Source organism: Coregonus lavaretus, assembly GCF_964263955.1.
Source record: "Coregonus lavaretus genome assembly, contig: HAP1_SCAFFOLD_1039, whole genome shotgun sequence".
Taxonomy (NCBI): Eukaryota; Metazoa; Chordata; class Actinopteri; order Salmoniformes; family Salmonidae; genus Coregonus; species Coregonus lavaretus.
In genome coordinates this window covers 83,871-105,174 of record NW_028164876.1, presented here as the reverse complement: position 1 = coordinate 105,174, position 21,304 = coordinate 83,871, and the positions used below count along the sequence as shown (strand labels likewise).

The 21,304-nt window shown below is 44.1% G+C and overlaps 1 protein-coding gene across 1 annotated transcript; it reads left to right on the top strand.

Moving 5' to 3' along the window:
- Positions 1-960: 960 nt before the first annotated feature.
- Positions 961-20,861, top strand: LOC311116497 (FYVE, RhoGEF and PH domain-containing protein 6-like; the record flags this gene model as incomplete). Its single annotated transcript, XM_084191576.1, has 20 exons — positions 961-1,042; positions 1,819-4,110; positions 5,730-5,938; positions 6,115-6,213; positions 7,666-7,817; positions 8,308-8,464; positions 8,655-8,742; positions 13,238-13,288; positions 13,478-13,536; positions 13,633-13,704; positions 13,808-13,876; positions 16,716-16,799; positions 16,997-17,076; positions 17,682-17,784; positions 17,937-18,083; positions 18,391-18,496; positions 19,192-19,286; positions 19,503-19,631; positions 20,009-20,166; positions 20,825-20,861. Exons 1-20 carry the CDS (start codon positions 1,033-1,035, stop codon positions 20,859-20,861), a joined length of 4,197 nt encoding a protein of 1,398 aa, XP_084047702.1. The 5' UTR covers positions 961-1,032.
- Between the last annotated feature and the right edge of the window lie 443 nt (positions 20,862-21,304).

Sequence of the window (21,304 nt, the reverse complement as noted above, 5' to 3'; positions counted from 1 at the left end):
AAACATAATTCCACTTTGACATTATGGGGTATTGTGTATAGGCCAGTGACACACAATCTCAATTTAATCCATTTTAAATTCAGGCTGTAACACAACAAAATGTGGAAAAAGTCAAAGGGTGTGAATATTTTCTGAAGGCACTGTAATTGTAGGCAATAGGCAATATAAAGGGTAATATCTAAGAGCCCTCCAAACCATGTGCTAATTATCATATATTTAGACAAATTCAACTAACTGTTGTAGTTTTAGGTTATTTTTCTGAGACCTTTATTTAAATATCAATGAAAAATAGTTGTCTTTTAGGTGAAACTCTATAAAAACGATATTTGACTACCTCCAGTATTTGAAAAGTTGGTATATTCAATAAACGACTAAATATGACTGCCCAGGTCTGGCTGCTACAGCCATTTTTGGACTTACATATGAATGATATGTACCCATGGATTCTTGAAGAACGTAACTCATAAATGCCTCATGAGCTGAGTTCAACTGTCGTCCCCCATCAGAACCCAAAATACAAGCTTATTTTACTCCAATGTTTGTAAACAATGTAAATGTAAACAAACACTGTATAGCCTCAAAACATGGTTAAGACTATAATCGTGATGTCTTGGATGGCCAGTCCTCGCATCCATAGCTCTGTCTATGAATTTGAGAGTGGTTACATTTCTCCAGCACCATCCCTCAGTTTTTTTTACCGAAACAAGGGCGGGACTTTGTTATTGTTTCAAGTGCTGATTGGTGCTTTAAGAGACCCCTAGTGGACATTGTGTGAATGACCAGCAAGAAGCTCATCACAGTTGTTAACAGTTGATAACATCGGAGTGGATCAGTGCATCGCGACTGTTGCCAGGTCAGGATCAAAAGTAGAAATTTCACCAAATCTTTAAGAGGCAGATCGCAAGATTAACTACAAAGTTTTGACAATGAGTCTTAAGGAAGAATGAAGAAACCGGCGGTTTCCCTGGGTTGAGTTGGAAGATAAGTTTTGAGTAGCCAGAGGAGTGTGATTGTGCGGCAGGAATCATCGTCATGAGCGCAGGTTTGTTGACTGGCAATAGTTGATGAGAAGTGTCAATCGATGTCGTTTGGGTTGTCGAATTTGTAAAGCAAGCTATAAATAGTCGTTTAATATTGTTATTTAAACAATGCTAAATTTGGGATTCAAATCAAATGTATTTGGTATAAAATAATAATTGGAGCTGTTTGGTGGCCCTAGTGCATACACTAGGCTAGTGTTGATTGTCGTTGTGCCTGGAGTTTTGGATTGGTCCAATTGGCATAAGAACGGGCTGGAGGGAGTTTCCACCATATTTCTTACTACATTCAGTTCCTTTTAAATCCATGAAGAAAAGTGAGCAAGTGCACATTTAGTAGCTACTCTGTCCACTTGACCACTCAGCAGTCACATAACCCGGCACCAGCTCCATACTCACCCCTCCTAGTAATTCCCATCGCTGCCTTGTTGGCTGGGCCATTAATGAGATTAGTGTACTGTTGAGAAGTGTGTGTGGAGAAAACAATAGTCATGTGATATGCCTGGTATGTCAACCCCGCTGAGTGGTATTGTGGTACTTGGTGACGGGCTTTTTTCTCCTCTTTCACCCAGCATCTGTCTGCCTTTTCAGAACATTTCAATGTTAAATGGATTATTCTTTTTTTTATATATATACTTCAAGAATCTTGAGAATATTACCTTTTACTTTCATTTGAGTGCTTGAAGTCTTCGGGATTTTGCCACTTTCTCTCAATTTTTAACACCTGTTTCGTTCTCTCTCTCTCGCTCTCTCTCTCCCCCCTCTCCCCCTCTCTCTCCAGGCATGCAGAAACCACCGGTTGCCCCCAAACCAAAGATCGCCCAGCCACAGAGGCCAGGGCCCTACCCCTCCTCGGCCCCCAAACGAGATGGCCTCTCCCAGGCTTCCCTCGGTACACCAAAGACAGTTAAACCAGCTCTGGCCCCCAAACCACCATGCCTACCCAAACCATGCCTCACCACCGCTGTGGAGTACAAACCTCTCTCCTCAAAGACTACCCATCACCATCAGACAACCGTGCAAGATTCTCAGAGACCATCAGAGATGTCTACAAGTATAGGTCTTCTGAACTCCAGGAATGGAATACCTGATTGGGATTATACTATTCCTATCTGCCTGTGTAGCCAGAATAACTGTCTGTGTGTGGGGAACGGTAACGCAACGGATGTAGTGATTGACACAATTCAAAAAGACTTGAAAACATTGCATAACAAAGGCAAAACGGAGGAATCTAGAATAAATCCGGTTCCCAGATTTCGATCTCGAGAGAACAAAGGAGCCAACAACAACAAGAGCCAAGCAGTCAACAACACTCTACCAGACATTTGCGTACAGGCTGCGTTGCTGTCCACCAATAACCACCTCTTAAACCCCAAACAGAACCTAAACTCAGACATTGTGACGCCATCGTCACACCCTGACATAAAGCACCCTCTTCCTCAGAGCAATGAAGCCAACGGTAACGCCGTCACCACCTCCTCTAATGCCATTGGTGACGGAGAACAGGAAGACCCCACCAGCTCCACAGGGATTGGCAGAGACACTGGCACATCCAATCAGAACCCAGCTGCTCCTAGGAAGCCCCTCCCTGTCCCTGTACTACGGAAACCCAGGAAGTCTGCTCTGGTTGGACAGGAAGACCCAGAGGAGGGGAGGGGTAGAGCGGAGGGGAGGCCAGGGAGGAAAACGACTGTCAGAAAGGTGAAGGTGTCACTGGAGAGGAAGAGCAGCCCATCTCTTTCTGTCAACGCACCTGCTTCTCGGGCGCACAACGTCCCAGAATGTCCTGCCAGTACAAATGATAGCTGGGAGGGTCTCCCATCCTACAGGACACCCGGCCCACCACCTGTTCCTGCTGCTCCCCCTCCCAGAAAGGACGCATTTCTGTCTGAACCTGAGAGAGGAGCACAGACCTCCTCTGCCACCTCCTCTCAGCACCTCCTCCCCACCTCCTCCCCTCTGCACCTCCTCCCCACGGATGACGGCGTCTATGAAATGGAGTGTTCAGTGGAAGAGGAGGAGGAAGGGAAGGATGAAGAGGAGGAGGAGATACATGGTGAGATTAGTTGTCGTCCTCTCTCGACCAGTCTTCCCAACCAGCTAGAGTTCGACTCCAACTGCCACTTTCTCCTCACCTTAGCAACCACTGAGCGTTACAAAGAAAATGCGAGTGCTCAAAACAAGATGGCCGGCGTCCCCAAGAAACCGCTGGGACACAGCTCCCCAGGAGCATGGGTACTGAAGAAGGAACTGTCAGAAGAGAGAGAAGGGGAGGAACGAAAGACTTCCGATAGTGACGATGATGGACGTGCCCTCACCAAGGCCGTGAAAGCTATGAGAAAGCTCCCTGCAACCCCAGGAGAGGATAAACCACGAAGGAGCAGCATCCTTCAGACGCTGGTGTCTCCTGTATCCCGTAAGGGGAGCACAGACAACACACAGACAAAGGGCAGCTTGCCAACAGATGAAACGCTGTCACCGTCCAAGCAGTCTCGCTCCAGCCTGGGGAAACAGAAGGCCAAGTCCTTCTCCTCCGCCGACCTGACCCCCTCTGTGGGACAGAAACGGAACTCCTTCCGGAGGCTTCTGGATCTGAAACTCTCTGTCAAGATGCTGCCCAAGCTGCTAGCCAAGGGAGGCCAGTCTCTAGACTGTACTGCAGCTGAGGCAGAACAATGTGCGGATGATGTACACCAAAATAGTGGCGTCTGTTTCCAGGAACGCCTGGGCGTTCGGGTGGGGGACGCCCGCAAGTTCTCCTGTCCCCAGCTGGGGGTGATCGGGGTTGGTACGGAGCAGAGCGTGGACGGGGATGAGATCCACTACCCCGGAGCGGAGCAGGCTGTGGAGTATGAAAATGTTCCCTATTACGAGGCGATACCTGAGTATTTTAACCAGCCAGTTGGACTGGGACTACGGGGGAGTGAGCTGAGGGTGGGTACACCACCGGACCAGTCGGAGTGGCACAACCACCTGTATGATGATGCCAATATCTATGAGGAACAGGAGCCGTACCATCCCCTGAAGAAACACAGTGAACAGCACAGCAGCACTGAGAGGTATTCTTCTGATTGTTTGTTCTAATGCCGTCAAGGTAAAATGACCCAGACTCTTTTTCTTTTTGAATAGATTTGACATATTTTGCGTATGTTTTGTTGGACAGGGAAGAGGAATGTAGTAGGAAAGATAGATGGAGACTGAATGTGTCAGAAAGGCAGTGGACTGGATTCGAACCCGCGGCGATTCAAAGTGGCATAAACTCTATTTACAGCTGCCAGCCAAGTCCTCTCATATCCTGATGCAGCGTTCTAGGAGAAGCGATAACTGTCAATGTGACTTCCTTGCATGTGTGTGGTTGTTGAGTTGGATACTCCACTCTGTCTGGTGAGGAAGACTGGCACTAAAGCGTGTTCTATCTTAGCAGCACACCTTTCACAGGTTGGTTGTTATTCTTAGCGATTCTGTGTCATGAGTCATGACAGACTAAGGGGAATTATGCTCAGTATGTAGTGTTAATGGAAACTCCGGTCTGGTGAGCTGAGCTAGGCTGGCACTAAAGCGTGTTCTGGAGTGACACATCTTTCAGAGATTCACCGAAATATCCAGCTGCATGGGAATTTAGTGTAATGAGGGATGTTGTTTGATGACCCTTTCCTCAGAAACATAAGCAACATTTCCATACATTTTAGTCCTTTTTAGTAGTCACTCTTATCCAGTTACTTAGAGACTATATATAGTCTTGCATCGCTGTCTGTCACTCTTTTAGAGGTTTGTTGTGGCCATTTTAGAATCTAGGTCTATTCTGAGCAGACTTTAAAGGTAAGGTATTAGTGTTATTGGTACCTCAACGACCGGCACTAAAAGTGGTCTGACTAAAAATCAGTTGGCGTTTGAAAAATGTAAAGCAGCTCAGGATTACAGTGTTCTGTGTTTTGTGCCTTGAACCAACGGCTCAGTGTGTTAGTCAGGCCTGTGTGTTTCAGAGTGCAACAATCACAAACAAAGCACAATCAGCTGATCACTTATACAAAACAGCCATAGAAGCATCTCTACTGTGAACAGGGTATATTGCCTAAGTATGCACAGAGGAGGCGGCTACTTCAGGTAGCCCAGTTCTAAACAAATCCTACCAGCCCCTATCAAGAGTTCTGCCAAGCCTTTTGCTTGGCTAGGTGGTATTTTTGTAATATTATAGCTTGTTGGAGTCAATAAGGGGTTAGGATTAGGGTAGAGTTACCGGTTTGGAACCGGGGCTTTCTAATGTTTGGTTTGACCTGTGGCTTACACCTATCCAAACCTTTCATTTCCTCATGTTCTAGGAGTAGAGAGGGGTAACTGGTTTGGAACCAAGTCCTTTGTCATGTTTGGGTTGGCGGCAGAGGTGGCATCCAGCCAAACCCGTCAGCTGACCCAAGGCATTGCTTTTGGTCTTGTATGTTGAGTTGTGTGTGAAGAGTTGACTAGTAAAATGTGTTTTCCCTGGTCGGACTGTCAAACCTCTATGTCATGTGTGTACTGTGTGGTCACTCCAGGAAATGGTGGAATACTAATGGACTGATGATTTTTCTTCAGTAAAAACTACACCCCCCCCCCCCCCCCCCCACTTGCCCAGTTCCCTTCTCTCCCTCTTTCACATTTATACACTTTTTTTTTAAGGTTACACTCTGTCTTCCCACCCCTTCTTTCCCATAGGTGAGTTTCAGGATGATTTTCCAGGTGCGTGTCTGTTCTTACTGACCATCATATCTTGTTCCAACAGGAGTTCTGTAGATGAGGATGTTGGCCCACTAGATGATGAAGGTCAGTCTGATGAGGACATCATGGTTCAGAGTTCAGATGAAGAGGACGATGACAGTTCTTCCTCTAGTAAAGGAGAACCTGAGCATCCTGAGGAGAGGGAGGTGAGACACTGCAATTAGAAAGAAAATATGCCACTTAGCAGACGTTTTTATGTGAAGTGACTTGCAGTACAGTGAGTGCATGCATTTCTAGTATCTGATCCCTGTGAGAATTGAACCAATAACCTTGGTGAAATGTAGTGATTTACCTGATGTGTTTGTACCCGTGTCCTTGCCAGGCTGGCAGGGGTGCCAAGCAGAGCAAGATAGTCCACATCGCCAGGGAGATCATGAGCTCCGAGAATGTATTTGTCAACGTCCTGAAGCTTCTCCACATCGTGAGTATTCTGGCATTTTCCCTCTGTGCTACATATTTGATAGCCTATCAACACCGTTTTTGTATGAAGCTATCTTAGTCTCAAGTCCTGTGGTTTGTGTTTTTCTGTACTGTATAGTTTTCATCTAGTGAGAACTCCCGTATGTTCTCCAGACTGCTCCATGTGTGTTTGATTATGCTAACCACTGGGCCACACCCCACCAAGAGGGGACACACTGGGTTTCTGGGCCTTGCACACTACACCTCACTCCTCTCATCCGCACGGCTTGCATTCCTGTTGGTTTCCCTAGGCCTTTCAGCGGTGGTGTGATCTGACAGTGGTCCAAGAGAGAGAGAGAAATTATGTTCAGCTGGTCTGAGCTGGAGTATGGTCACTTAATGGTGTTTTGTTGAACTTAGTTTTGGTCTAACCAGTCATTCGCTGCTATCCTGCTCGGTTTAGGTTTGAACATCTTACCAATAGTGAAACAGCTGATGTCTAGGTTCAGCCAGGGATTTTTCTAATTAGTTGCACAATAGGGGTTTTTTTTTCTCCTTGTTTACACATACAGTACATTCCAAGGACTAAGACGTGGTAGGTCTGCACGAGATACGAAGTGAGAGAATAATGCTGTAGGCAGTGCCTCAGATGAAACATGACTGACTGAGTCACTAGCTCTGAAACCACACTGTGGGGGAGAGGCAGGAAGTTATGCTGTAGGCATGTGTTTGATTCAGCAATCTATCTGCCCTTTTAACCAAATCACCAGTGTAATGGAAAATGTATTGCCGTCTTCACTGACTGGTTGTGGGGTGATGGGGCATATTGATATTCATATGGTGGGGCCATGATTTGTTATGGGGGTGTCCTGTGCAGTCCCCTTACCCCCCCCCAGTACTTGAACCTTGAGCCCCCCCCCCCCCCCACCTCAGCTGAGCAGTGCATTAAGACTGTGAGCAGCAGATGTAACCAACAGGAGCTCCCTGCTACAGGGCCTGGGCCCCTTACGGCCAATCTGGTGCTGAATGTGTTGTAATCTGTTCTGTAAGCAGTTTCTCTGTTGCCCTAGTTGTGCCCCGTAAACCACAAATAAAGCACCAAATACCTCCACCATCATCAGAAAGAGAAGCAGAAACAGCTTTCCCTGCTAGCCCCAAGGCTCTTCTCCTCCCCTCCCCTCCCCTCCTGCTACCCTCCTCTACTCTTTAAGGACTGGGGATGTGTGGGGTTCCTGGAAACAAACAGGGCTTTAATGGAAGGCTGCTTGGTATAGAGGTCAGAGGTCGAGGATGGCTCGTGCACTGAAATGTTCGCAATTTAGAACATTTGGTGTGGTGTGTTTGCAGCCTAACACTTTTAATGTGTTCTATAAAAAGAATAGCCATGATATACAGACTAATTGTGTGTGTGTGTGTGTGTGTGTGTGTGTTGCCTGTCTTTCTCTCTGACACGTCCATCCCTCTCCCCCTACAGGACTTCCGTGAGGCGGTGGCAAAGACGTCCCGTCGGAGTGGGAAGCCTGTTATAGAGGAGCCTATTCTGAACCAGATCCTGTACTATCTGCCCCAGCTCTACGAACTGAACCAGGACCTGCTCAGAGAGCTGGAGGAGAGGGTCGCCCAGTGGTACTAGTTTAGAACAATAGAATTTTCACAGTACCGTGCCAACCTGAACCGATCTGTGCTGGCATGGACTTCCATGTTTTTATATTGTCCTTTCCAGCAAGGTTCCAGTATCTATTGTGGATGCATAACCAGGCCAGCTCAACACAGCTCGTCTTGGATTGACTCAGTAGTGTGAAAAGGGTGTAATTAGAATTCATAGAATTATTCATTATATTTCTATGACCAGACCCACCACTATCTGATCTCCATCAACATCCTTTAATAACCATGACGAAGCAATTACACCTACATAAGTCTCTGTCATGACACACAAACACACATCTATCAGTCCTCAGGTAAACCACACATAAAAATCAAATCAGGTGGTAAATCTAAGCTTGACTGGTTAAATGTTGCATCTTTCACCAATACTGTGCTAGCTCTAACTGAAATAAATCAGAGACTCCATCGCTCACTCTCTTAATGTCTAAGCCTCTGTTTCATTGATCAGGGATGAGCATGGTCGGCTAGCGGACATCTTTGTGAAGAAAGGGCCCTATCTGAAGATGTACTCCACGTACATCCGAGAATTTGACAAGAATGTGGCCCTACTAGACGAGCATAGCAGGAAGAACCCAGCCTTCGCGGCAGTGGTGCGGGAATTTGAGGTAAACCACTGGGTCAACCCGTTTTGGTGTGTTATTGCTTGAAGTTGAAGGGTTGTTTGTGATATGCTTGGTGTTGGTGTCTCTCGGTATGTGTGTGTGTGTGTGTGTTTTACTTTCTGTCTGTACATGTGTGCATGTTTGTGCCTGCCAGTGTGTGTTGTAAATAATGTTTTCTGACTCTGTTGCTCAGGCTGGTCCTCGCTGTGCCAGCCTTGCTCTGAGGCATTACCTACTGAAACCTGTTCAGAGGATCCCTCAATATCAGATGCTGCTCACAGGTAAACTGCAGCAGAGTGTGTGGTTGTTATGGGCCGTGTTCCAGAGTGTGTGGTTGTTATGGGCCGTGTTCCAGAGTGTGTGGTTGTTATGGGCCGTGTTCCAGAGTGTGTGGTTGTTATGGGCCGTGTTCCAGAGTGTGTGGTTGTTATGGGCCGTGTTCCAGAGTGTGTGGTTGTTATGGGCCGTGTTCCAGAGTGTGTGGTTGTTATGGGCCGTGTTCCAGAGTGTGTGGTTGTTATGGGCCGTGTTCCTGGACACAGTCCTGGACAACGAAAAAAGCCTGTCAGACATATCAGGATTAGACTATTACTATTCAAATGTGCACAGAGAGCTAACAAGATTGCTAAATCATTGCACATAATTACAGTAAACAACTCCTTACACCTTTTCATCGGCAAGATTAGCAAATTTAGGCATGACATGCCAGCAACAAATGCCGACACTATACATCCAAGTATAACTGACCAAATTATGAAAGACAAGCATTGTAATTTTGAGTGTGGAAAAGGTGAAAAAATGACTGTTGTCTATCAACAATGATAAGCCACCTGGGTCTGACAACTTGGATGGAAAATTACTGAGGATAATAGTGGACGGTATTGCTACTCCTATTTGCCATATCTTCAATCTAAGCCTCCAAGAAAGTGTGTGCCCTCAGACCTGGAGGGAAGCAAAAGTAATTCCGCTACCCAAGAATAGTAAAGCCCCCTTTACTGGCTCAGGTAGCTTAGTGGGTAAGAGCGTTGTGCCAGTAACCGAAAGGTCGCTGGTTCTAATCCCGGAGCCGACTAGGTGAAAAATCTGTTGATGTGCCCTTAAGCAAGGCACTTAACCCTAATTGCTCCTGTAAGTCGCTCTGGATAAGAGAGTCTGCTAAATGACTAAAATGTAAAATGTAAATATCCAACCAATCAGCCTGTTACCAACCCTTAGTAAACTTTGGGAAAAATTGTGTTTGACCAGATACAGGTACAATGCTATTTTACAGTAAACAAATTGACAACAGACTTTCAGCACGCTTATAGGGAAGGACATTCAACGTGCATGGCACTTACACAAATGACTGATGATTGGCTGAGAGAAATTGATGATAAAAGATTGTGGGAGCTGTTTTGTTAGACTTCAGTGCGGCTTTTGACATTATCGATCATAGTCTTCTGATGGAAAAATGTATGTGTTATGGCTTTACACCCCCTGCTATATTGTGGATAAAGAGTTACCTGTCTAACAGAACACAGAGGGTGTTCTTTAATGGAAGCCTCTCAAACATAATCCAGGTGGAATCAGGAATTCCCCAGGGCAGCTGTCTAGGCCCCTTGCTTTTTCCCATCTTTACTAATGACATGCCACTGGCTTTGAGTAAAGCCAGTGTGTCTATGTATGCGGATAACTCAACACTATACACGTCAGCTACTACAGCAACTGAAATCACTGCAACACTTAACAAAGAGCTGCAGTCAGTTTCAGAATGGGTGGCAAGAAATAAATTAGTCCTAAATATTTCTAAAACTAAAAGCATTGTATTTGGGACAAATCATTCACTATACCCTAAACTTCAACTAAATCTTATAATGAATAATGTGGAAATTGAGCAAGTTGAGGAGACTAAACTGATTGGAGTAACCCTGGATTGTAAACTGTCATGGCCAAAACATGTTGATGCAGCAGTAGCTAAGATGGGGAGAATTCTGTCCATAATAAAGCGTTGCTCTGCCTTCTTAACAACACTATCAACAAGGCAGGTCCTACCCTACAGGCTCTAGTTTTGTCGCAGCTGGACTACTGTTCAGTCGTGTGGTCAGGTGCCACAAAGAGGGACTTAGGAAAATTACAATTGGCTCAGAACAGGGCAGCACGGCTGGCCCTTGGATGTACACGGAGAGCTAACATTAATAATATGAATGTCAATCTCTCATGGCTCAAAGTAGAGGAGAGATTGACTTCATCACTACTTGTTTTCGTAAGAAGTATTGACATGCTGAATGCACAGAAATGTCTGTTTTTAAACATCTAGCATACAGCTCGGACACTCATGCATACCCCACAAGACATGCCACCAGAGGTCTCTTCACAATCCCCAAGTCCAGAACAGACTATGGGAGGCACACAGTACTACATATAGCCATGACAACATGGAACTCTATTCCACATCAGGTAACTGATGCAAGCAGCAGAATCAGATTTTTTTTAAACAGGTAGAAATACACCTTATGGAACAGTGGGGACTGTGAAGAGACACACAGGTACAGACACAAGCTTACACATACAGTGGGGAAAAAAAGTATTTAGTCAGCCACCAATTGTGCAAGTTCTCCCACTTAAAAAGATGAGAGAGGCCTGTAATTTTCATCATAGGTACACGTCAACTATGACAGACAAAATGAGAAAATAAAATTCCAGAAAATCACATTGTAGGATTTTTAATGAATTTATTTGCAAATTATGGTGGAAAATAAGTATTTGGTCAATAACAAAAGTTTCTCAATACTTTGTTAAATACCCTTTGTTGGCAATGACACAGGTCAAACGTTTTCTGTAAGTCTTCACAAGGTTTTCACACACAGTTGCTGGTATTTTGGCCCATTCCTCCATGCAGATCTCCTCTAGAGCAGTGATGTTTTGGGGCTGTCGCTGGGCAACACGGACTTTCAACTCCCTCCAAAGATTTTCTATGGGGTTGAGATCTGGAGACTGGCTAGGCCACTCCAGGACCTTGAAATGCTTCTTACGAAGCCACTCCTTCGTTGCCCGGGCGGTGTGTTTGGGATCATTGTCATGCTGAAAGACCCAGCCACGTTTCATCTTCAATGCCCTTGCTGATGGAAGGAGGTTTTCACTCAAAATCTCACGATACATGGCCCCATTTATTCTTTCCTTTACACGGATCAGTCGTCCTGGTCCCTTTGCAGAAAAACAGCCCCAAAGCATGATGTTTCCACCCCCATGCTTCACAGTAGGTATGGTGTTCTTTGGATGCAACTCAGCATTCTTTGTCCTCCAAACACGACGAGTTGAGTTTTTACCAAAAAGTTCTATTTTGGTTTCATCTGACCATATGACATTGTCCCATTCTGGATTATCCAAATGCACTCTAGCAAACTTCAGACGGGCCTGGACATGTACTGGCTTAAGCAGGGGGACACGTCTTGCACTGCCGGATTTGAGTCCCTGGCGGCGTAGTGTGTTACTGATGGTAGGCTTTGTTACTTTGGTCCCAGCTCTCTGCAGGTCATTCACTAGGTCCCCCCGTGTGGTTCTGGGATTTTTGCTCACCGTTCTTGTGATCATTTTGACCCCACGGGGTGAGATCTTGCGTGGAGCCCCAGATCGAGGGAGATTATCAGTGGTCTTGTATGTCTTCCATTTCCTAATAATTGCTCATTGCAGATTCAGTCTTCCCAGCCTGGTGCAGGTCTACAATTTTGTTTCTTGTGTCCTTTGACAGCTCTTTGGTCTTGGCCATAGTGGAGTTTGGAGTGTGACTGTTTGAGGTTGTGGACAGGTGTCTTTTATACTGATAACAAGTTCAAACAGGTGCCATTAATACAGGTAACGAGTGGAGGACAGAGGAGCCTCTTAAAGAAGAAGTTACAGGTCTGTGAGAGCCAGAAATCTTGCTTGTTTGTAGGTGACCAAATACTTATTTTCCACCATAATTTGCAAATGAATTCATATAAAAAAAATCCTACAATGTGATTTTCTGGATTTTATTTTCTCAATTTGTCTGTCATAGTTGACGTGTACCTATGATGAAAATTACAGGCCTCTCTCATCTTTTTAAGTGGGAGAACTTGCACAATTGGTGACTGACTAAATACTTTTTTTCCCCACTGTACACATGATACACATGTTAAGACACACACTCTACACACACGTATTTTGTGTTGTAAATATGTGGTAGTAGAGTAGTGGCCTGAGGAAACACACTTAATGTGTTGTGAAAAGTGTTATGAAATCTAATGTCATGTAATACTTTAAATTGTATACAACTGCCTTAATGTTGCTGGACCCTAGGAAGAGGAACTGCTGGGATCCATAATAAATACAAGTAAGCTAAATGGTGTCACATCACCATCTACTGGTCAAAGACATTCAAAACATGTCGAATTCTCCACCTATTCCTCAAGCCACTCATACTAAGATTTTGAAGCATGGTCCAAATCTGATTTGGTGACATAACAAGCTTTAGCATGTAAGAGGGCTTAGCATCGCATGAGACTAATGGACGCACAGCTCTGAACGTTGCCAAAATGTAAACAATTTATTTTCACCACGTCACTCTTGTATAATTCCATTTCACAAGCACCTTTTGGTTGTTGTATATCAGGATTTTCAGAGTCCAATTACATTTCAGGAATTTCCTACACAATTCAAGGCGCTTGTCCTGTGTAGTAACAAAGGCACCTGTATTGACCTATTGAACTGCCAATTGGCCGGTCCTAGTGTCGTATCATTGGCATGTTTTATGTTCTCTGAAATGGTTTGTCTTTTCAGACTACCTGAAGAACCTGTCTCCAGACTCAGCAGATTACAAAGACACACAAGGTAAAGCTGCATAAAATAATTGTATGTAGAGCAAGTGGCCTCAACAGCACAGGGTGTCAACATTATTGTAGAGAGCACGACAAGTGTAGTAGCTGTAATAGACTGAAGTGAACCAGAAAGTCTGGGGTATTAAATGTATTATTTTACTGAAATAGTAGCCTAATCCTGTATCTCCACATCCACCCACAGCTGCCCTGGGCATAGTGAAGGAGGTGGCCAACCATGCCAATGACATCATGAAACAGGGGGTGAGATAGAAGAACATCATTTTACTTGTCTTTAAGTTCACTGCCTTTATGACAATAGCTGTGGTGGAATATTCATTTTTCCTATTTTTCTCTCAGGATAACTTCCAGAAGCTGATTCAGGTTCAGTGCAGTCTGAACGGACACCACGAGATCGTCCTGCCTGGGAGGGTGGGTATCAGCAGGGTCCTCCTGGCTCACTGATATGAATTTGGTTCTTCACCGATTGGCTTCGAAAGAGTTATAGCACTGGTATCTGATTGGTGTGTTCCAGGTGTTCCTGAAAGAGGGGGTTCTGATGAAGCTCTCCAGGAAGATCATGCAGCCCAGGATGTTCTTCCTGGTGAGTAGGAAACAAAATTAGCCTTTTTTTTTTTGTTGACACGTTCAGATAGTGCTTTCTGATTCGTTCCTACTGAACACTACCCAGCTGTGTCTGCTTCCTTTCTCCCTGCACATGTATCGAAAGCATGACGTCTGATCATAGCCGCGGGAAGTAGGGGTGTTTTGAAGAAATAAAAAATCCCTTCAAAATTTACTCCTGTATGAGCGGACTAAAATAGTCGTCAGCAGTGTGGGAAGAAAAAATTATCTCAGCAAGCCCAACCCATCTTCCCGCAGCCGTGGGTCTGATACCGACAGGCTCGGAGACAGTTTCTATCTACAAGCCATCAGACTGCTGAACACTTGAACTGGACTGACCACCTGCACTGACTCTACAAACCTTAGCACACATGCACTCACTAACCCACACACATACACTGAGTATACCAAACATTAGGAACACCTTCTTAATATTGAGTTGTACCCCCCCCCCCCCCCTTTTGCCCTCAGAACAGCCTCAATTCAATGGGTCATGGACTGTACAAGCTGCCGAAAGCGTTCCACAGGGATGCTGGCCCATGTTGACTCCAATGCTTCCCACAGTTGTGTCAAGTTGGCTGGATGTCCTTTGGGTGGTGGACCATTCTTGATTACACACAGGAAACTGTTGAGTGTGAAAAAGCCAGCAGCGTTGCAGTTCTTAACACAAACCGGTGCACCTGGCACCTACTACCATACCCCATTCAAAGGGACTTAAAACTTTTGTCTTGCCCATTCACCCTCTGAATGGCACACACACACAATCCATGTCTCAATTGTCTCAAGGCTTAAAAATACTTATTTGACCCATCTCCTCCCCTTAATCTACAGTACCAGTCAAAAGTTTGGACACACTTACTCATTCAAGGGTTTTTCTTTATTTTTACTATTTTCTACATTGTAGAAATAATAGTGAAGACATCAAAACTATGAAATAACACTGGTAAAATAAAGAAAAACCCTTGAATCAGTAGGTGTGTCAACTTTTGACTGGTACTGTACTCTGGTTTGAAGTTGATTTTACAAGTGACATCAATAAGGGATCATAGCTTTCACCTGGATTCAGCTGGTCAGGGGGAAAAAAGTATTTAGTCAGCCACCAATTGTGCAAGTTCTCCCACTTAAAAAGATGAGAGAGGCCTGTAATTTTCATCATAGGTACACGTCAACTATGACAGACAAATTGAGATTTTTTTTCTCCAGAAAATCACATTGTAGGATTTTTAATGAATTTATTTGCAAATTATGGTGGAAAATAAGTATTTGGTCACCTACAAACAAGCAAGATTTCTGGCTCTCACAGACCTGTAACTCCTTCTTTAAGAGGCTCCTCTGTCCTCCACTCGTTACCTTTATTAATGGCACCTGTTTGAACTTGTTATCAGTATAAAAGACACCTGTCCACAACCTCAAACAGTCACACTCCAAACTCCACTATGGCCAAGACCAAAGAGCTGTCAAAGGACACCAGAAACAAAATTGTAGACCTGCACCAGGCTGGGAAGACTGAATCTGCAATAGGTAAGCAGCTTGGTTTGAAGAAATCAACTGTGGGAGCAATTATTAGGAAATGGAAGACATACAAGACCACTGATAATCTCCCTCGATCTGGGGCTCCACGCAAGATCTCACCCCGTGGGGTCAAAATGATCACAAGGATCACGGTGAGCAAAAATCCCAGAACCACACGGGGGGACCTAGTGAATGACCTGCAGAGAGCTGGGACCAAAGTAACAAAGCCTACCATCAGTAACACACTACGCCACCAGGGACTCAAATCCTGCAGTGCCAGACGTGTCCCCCTGCTTAAGCCAGTACATGTCCAGGCCCGTCTGAAGTTTGCTAGAGTGCATTTGGATGATCCAGAAGAGGATTGGGAGAATGTCATATGGTCAGATGAAACCAAAATAGAACTTTTTGGTAAAAACTCAACTCGTCGTGTTTGGAGGACAAAGAATGCTGAGTTGCATCCAAAGAACACCATACCTGCAGTGAAGCATGGGGTGGAAACGTCATGCTTTGGGGCTGTTTTTCTGCAAAGGGACCAGGACGACTGATCCGTGTAAAGGAAAGAATGAATGGGGCCATGTATCGTGAGATTTTGAGTGAAAACCTCCTTCCATCAGCAAGGGCATTGAAGATGAAACGTGGCTGGGTCTTTCAGCATGACAATGATCCCAAACACACCGCCCGGGCAACGAAGGAGTGGCTTCGTAAGAAGCATTTCAAGGTCCTGGAGTGGCCTAGCCAGTCTCCAGATCTCAACCCCATAGAAAATCTTTGGAGGGAGTTGAAAGTCTGTGTTGCCCAGCGACAGCCCCAAAACATCACTGCTCTAGAGGAGATCTGCATGGAGGAATGGGCCAAAATACCAGCAACAGTGTGTGAAAACCTTGTGAAGACTTACAGAAAACGTTTGACCTGTGTCATTGCCAACAAAGGGTATATAACAAAGTATTGAGAAACTTTTGTTATTGACCAAATACTTATTTTCCACCATAATTTGCAAATAAATTCATTAAAAATCCTACAATGTGATATTCTCGAATTTTTTTTCTCATTTTGTCTGTCATAGTTGACGTGTACCTATGATGAAAATTACAGGCCTCACTCATCTTTTTAAGTGGGAGAACTTGCACAATTGGTGGCTGACTAAATACTTTTTTTCCCCACTGTACACTCAGAGTATATACATTCATGCTACGCACACATCACAACGACTGCTTCCAGACTCATGATTATTATTATTATTGCTAAATACTGCACAATGAGCAATTCCAGTGAAATAAAATGTATTTCTTATATTATTTTTTTACCAGTTCAACGACACATTGCTGTACACCACCCCTGTTCAATCTGGGCAGTTCAAACTCAACAACATGCTGTCTCTGACTGGGATGAAGGTGAGAGCTCATTATCTGTGTCTGAAATGGCACCCTGTTCCCTATATAGTGCACTAAATCTGGCCAGAGCCACATAAAGCAATATGGATCAATTTCAGATTAGCTCATAGTTTTTTAATGTTCCACCACAAAATCATAGTATTACTCTGGTAAGAAAGCTTGTAATAGTTATGTTAAAAAAATGAATGTAATTGCAGGTTAGCAAACCCAGCCAAGAGGCCTTTCAGAATGAGCTGACCATTGAGAGTGTGGAACGCTCCTTCATACTCTCTGGCAGGTGAGAACCGGTCACAATATAGAGCAAGGTGTAATGCTTCATATTTAAGCAATAAGGCCTGAGGGGGTGTGGTATACGGTCAATATACCACGGCTAAGGGCTGTTCTTAGGCACGGCGCAACGAGGAGTGCCTGGATACAGCCCTTAGCCGTGGTATATTGGCCATATACCACAAACCCCAGAGGTGCCTTATTGCTATTATAAACTGGTTACTAACGTAATTAGAGCAGTAAAAATACATGTTTTGTCATACCCGTGGTATTATGGTCTGATATACCACGGCTGTCAGCCAATCAGCATTCAGGGCTCAAACCAACCAGGTTATAATACTGATTATAAGCATGTATGAGACTTTATCATCTCTTTATAAAAGAGCTTATTCAAAATGGCTGGTATTTAGTCAGGATCGTTATGAGATTATTATAAGCCATTATAACAGGTTCATACATGCTTATGACAATTCTTTAAATAATTGTAACTGCATAATAATACATGATACCTGCTGGCTTTGTAGAGTGTTACCCATCTATTTACCCTTGCATTAAACAATAATTTCATGTCCAGTTCAGCAGTAGACTGACACGTCCTGTCTTCTTCTTCTGTAGTTCTGCGGTGGAGAGAGATGATTGGCTTGAGGCCATCTCCACGGCGATCAATGACTACACCAGGAAGAAGATCTCCTTCATCTCCAGCAAGTCTCAGGAGGAGGTAGTGATGACATGACAAGCGTTACAATGCATTATAACTGCGTCATAGTGCATTATACATGCAGGCTTTGAGTAAGGTATTACAGAGGGGTTGAGATGGGCAGAAGACACAAATTGGACAATAAAGTCTATTCTATACTATTCTATGTGCAGACTGGGTCTGAGGACACTGGCAGTGGAGTTCCCCTGGGTTCTAAGGCCCCTATCTGGATCCCAGACCCAAGGGCCACCATGTGTATGGTCTGCACCTGTGAGTTCACCCTCACCTGGAGACGACACCACTGCCGAGCCTGTGGAAAGGTAAGGGGCACAATTAAACAGAGCATTAAGAACATTTAATTAAAACATTATATTGTATTGCTATGGATGAGGGGGGCATCTTCCACTGGGACCACAGAACATATGCCTCAGTGGATTTAAGAATCCCACTCAAAATCATTAAAGAAAGGCTGGGATTTGTTGCTGTACCATTGGTTTATGTTTCAGTGTATTGCATTACATACATGCATTGCAAATATTGCACACTCTAGAATGCCCTTCAAGCCAATCAGAAACTAGTATTCAACAATGCCGTGGTATAGTAATAATGTTTGTACACCATCTATAGGTGGTGTGCCAGTCCTGCTCCTCCAACAAACAATGTCTGGAGTATCTGAAGAACCAGCTGGCCAGAGTGTGTGATCAGTGCTTTATTGTACTACAGCAGCAGAGAAGTAAGATGTGTGTGTGTGTGTGTGTGTGTTAAGAACCAGCTGACTATAGTGTGTGATCAGTGCTTCATAGCCAGCAGAGGCGTAAGGCCTGCTTCCATGTAACACACTGGTACACAGTAGAAGGCCCAATGCCATAGCCTCTATCTTTTGTGTTCATGCCATACGGGACGAGGCTACCACTGGCCAGTCTGACATAGTGATTTGCTTCTTTTCACTTAGGGTCACCGTGATCATCTGTTAATTGTCAGGGCTACACTACAGTACGCTATGAAAATAAACGTGTCATTTGCTGTATTAGCAATGTACTTGCAGACCTGCAGATGCCATTTTTACAGATTGGCACTTGCGATAGGTGTCTCCTAAGGTGTCTCCAACGATGACGTGATGTCAATAAATTATGTATTGGCTTTAACACGTACACATTCTTGATGAATAAGATCCAATGTGTTGTTTTAATCTGAAAGGGACTTGTTTCCCCCACACATCATTTAACATGGCAATGGTTTATGTCAAAGTTAATCTGAGTAAATCATTAGATGGACATCCGTACAGACTAGAATAGAACTTGCTTCCAAACAGTGGTTCGTTGATTGATTGGTTTACTTTATTTTGTAGATGAATAAAGACATGCAGAAGAACACTATATATGTTGGGTCCAGCGATTAGACATTTATTTTGTCCGTTCCCTTTTGTAGGTGAAAAGGCCCTGTCTCCAACTCTCTCCCCTGGTGGAAAATCCTCCTTTGCTTTCGCCAGGAAAACGAAGAGGATTCCTGCTGCCCTCAAGGAGGTGACTAGTCCACCACTCTAAAGTTCAATTAGGGTCTCGTTCGTGTTCATTAGGGGACACCATAGGAAAACGTTTCGTACTGGAAAATTAGCATTTTCAGATTCAAATACCTCCCCGGGTTCAGACCGTTTTCATCCATTTGGTGCCCACTGAACACGACCCATATGTTACTGATGATTAGTCAGTGATGCTATCCAATAATCTTTGCTGTTTCAGGTGTCCGCAAACACAGTCAACTCGTCTATGAGTGGTTACCTGCAGAGGTCAAAGGGCAATAAGAAGCAGGGGAAGAGGCTTTGGTTCGTCATCAAGAACAAGGTCCTGTATACGTACGCTGCCAGTGAGGTAGGTGCTGCAGTGGACTCTATTGTAAATTCATCTGATCAAGATTTTCTGACAAAGACCTTCTCAATGTATTCGACACCTGTTACTCACATAGCACACATGCCTCTGCTATTCTATATTATTTTATTTTATTTTATTTTTTATATATGAAAAAGACAAGTGTTTGAGTTTAATTCACCAAAATCCAACCCCTCTCTCTCTCTCTCTCTCTCTCTCTCTCTCTCTCTCTCTCTCTCTGTCTCTCTCTCTGTCTCTGTCTCTCTCTCTCTCTCTCTCTCTCTCTCTCTCTCTGTCTCTCTCTCTCTGTCTCTCTCTATCTATCTCTCTCTCTCTCTCTCTCTCTCTCTCTCTCTCTCTCTCTCCTCCCCCCGTCATAGAACGTGGCAGCTTTAGAGAGCCAGCCATTGCTGGGCTTCATGTTGAAAGAGGAGGAAGAGGGTCCAGGGCCAGCAGCTCAGAAGCAGCAGTTCAAGCTCTATCACAAAAACACGCTGCATTACATTTTCAAGGCCGACGACTGCCAAACCGCCCAAAGGTACAGAAGGATTTCAATGCCAATCATATGATGCTATTGATAGGATACACATGTGTTCCCTCTTGAAAGCGCATGCTTCCCAGCCGAAACAGTTCGGTAGAGTTTGTGCATATATTATGACGACATTTTGTGACGTTTTTGTTCGTTTTGGACTTCGGTGAGGGATTTTTTTTGGCTGTTCAGGCACACAAAATTTTTTATGGAGGCAAGCCGAAGTTCGGAGCCGAAGTCTACGCCCCTTCATCGGTGATTGGTCAACAGTAGGGATTCTTCAATAAAGTCTTTATCATTGAACAAGAGACGACTTGTTTTCATGCATATTTTTCATTGAAAAATACTGCACGGAATATCTTAGTTAGATTTTAAAATTGCGCAAAAACATCCAAATGAATAAGATTTCTTGAGTTATCTTCGATTAATTCAGACTATTTTGAGGAAGTTTAACTGGCTACGGCGTCTCAAAGTGGACAAACAGTACTATTGCGCTTTTTTTTTTCTTGTTTTTCAAGCAAAGGTCTTTTTAAGGAAGTATGCGCGCACTCGTTCGGTTCACCTAGCCGAATGGCCGGCAGCCGAACTGAAGCATGCTGACGCTTTACTCTCAACTGTGATACACATATGTGATTACCTACTAACTGTATTATTTTGTCTTTGACAGATGGATAGATGCGTTCAAGGAAGCCATGGTGCTCTGACCATCACTCTCTGTACCCGCAGTCGATTAACTGTACCTAAGCAGTAACATTATGAAGGTGTGGCTGTGTCACTCTGTATGATGATGATGATGATGTGGATATTGTAATTGTAATACAATTAATATGTCTCTACTGAAAACAATAAGAGGAAGGGGAGGTATTAATTGCTGATGCAAGCACACCTATATCCCCAATTAAGGATTTTTAAGCATTAATGAAATACACATTTTATTGTTATGAACCTGATTTCTTTGGTGGGCATTATGGCTGATAGAGCACAGGTGGGTCGTTCCACCAATCAGGTGCCTTTTGAGTAGTGTAACGTGGTGTGGAAAAAAACCGTTTGATTTCACCTAATTTTAACATTTTGTCATAGAGCGCATGTTCAACTTCATAGAAAAACATGTTTTTCCATCTCAAGTGGTTCAATAAAAATATACTAT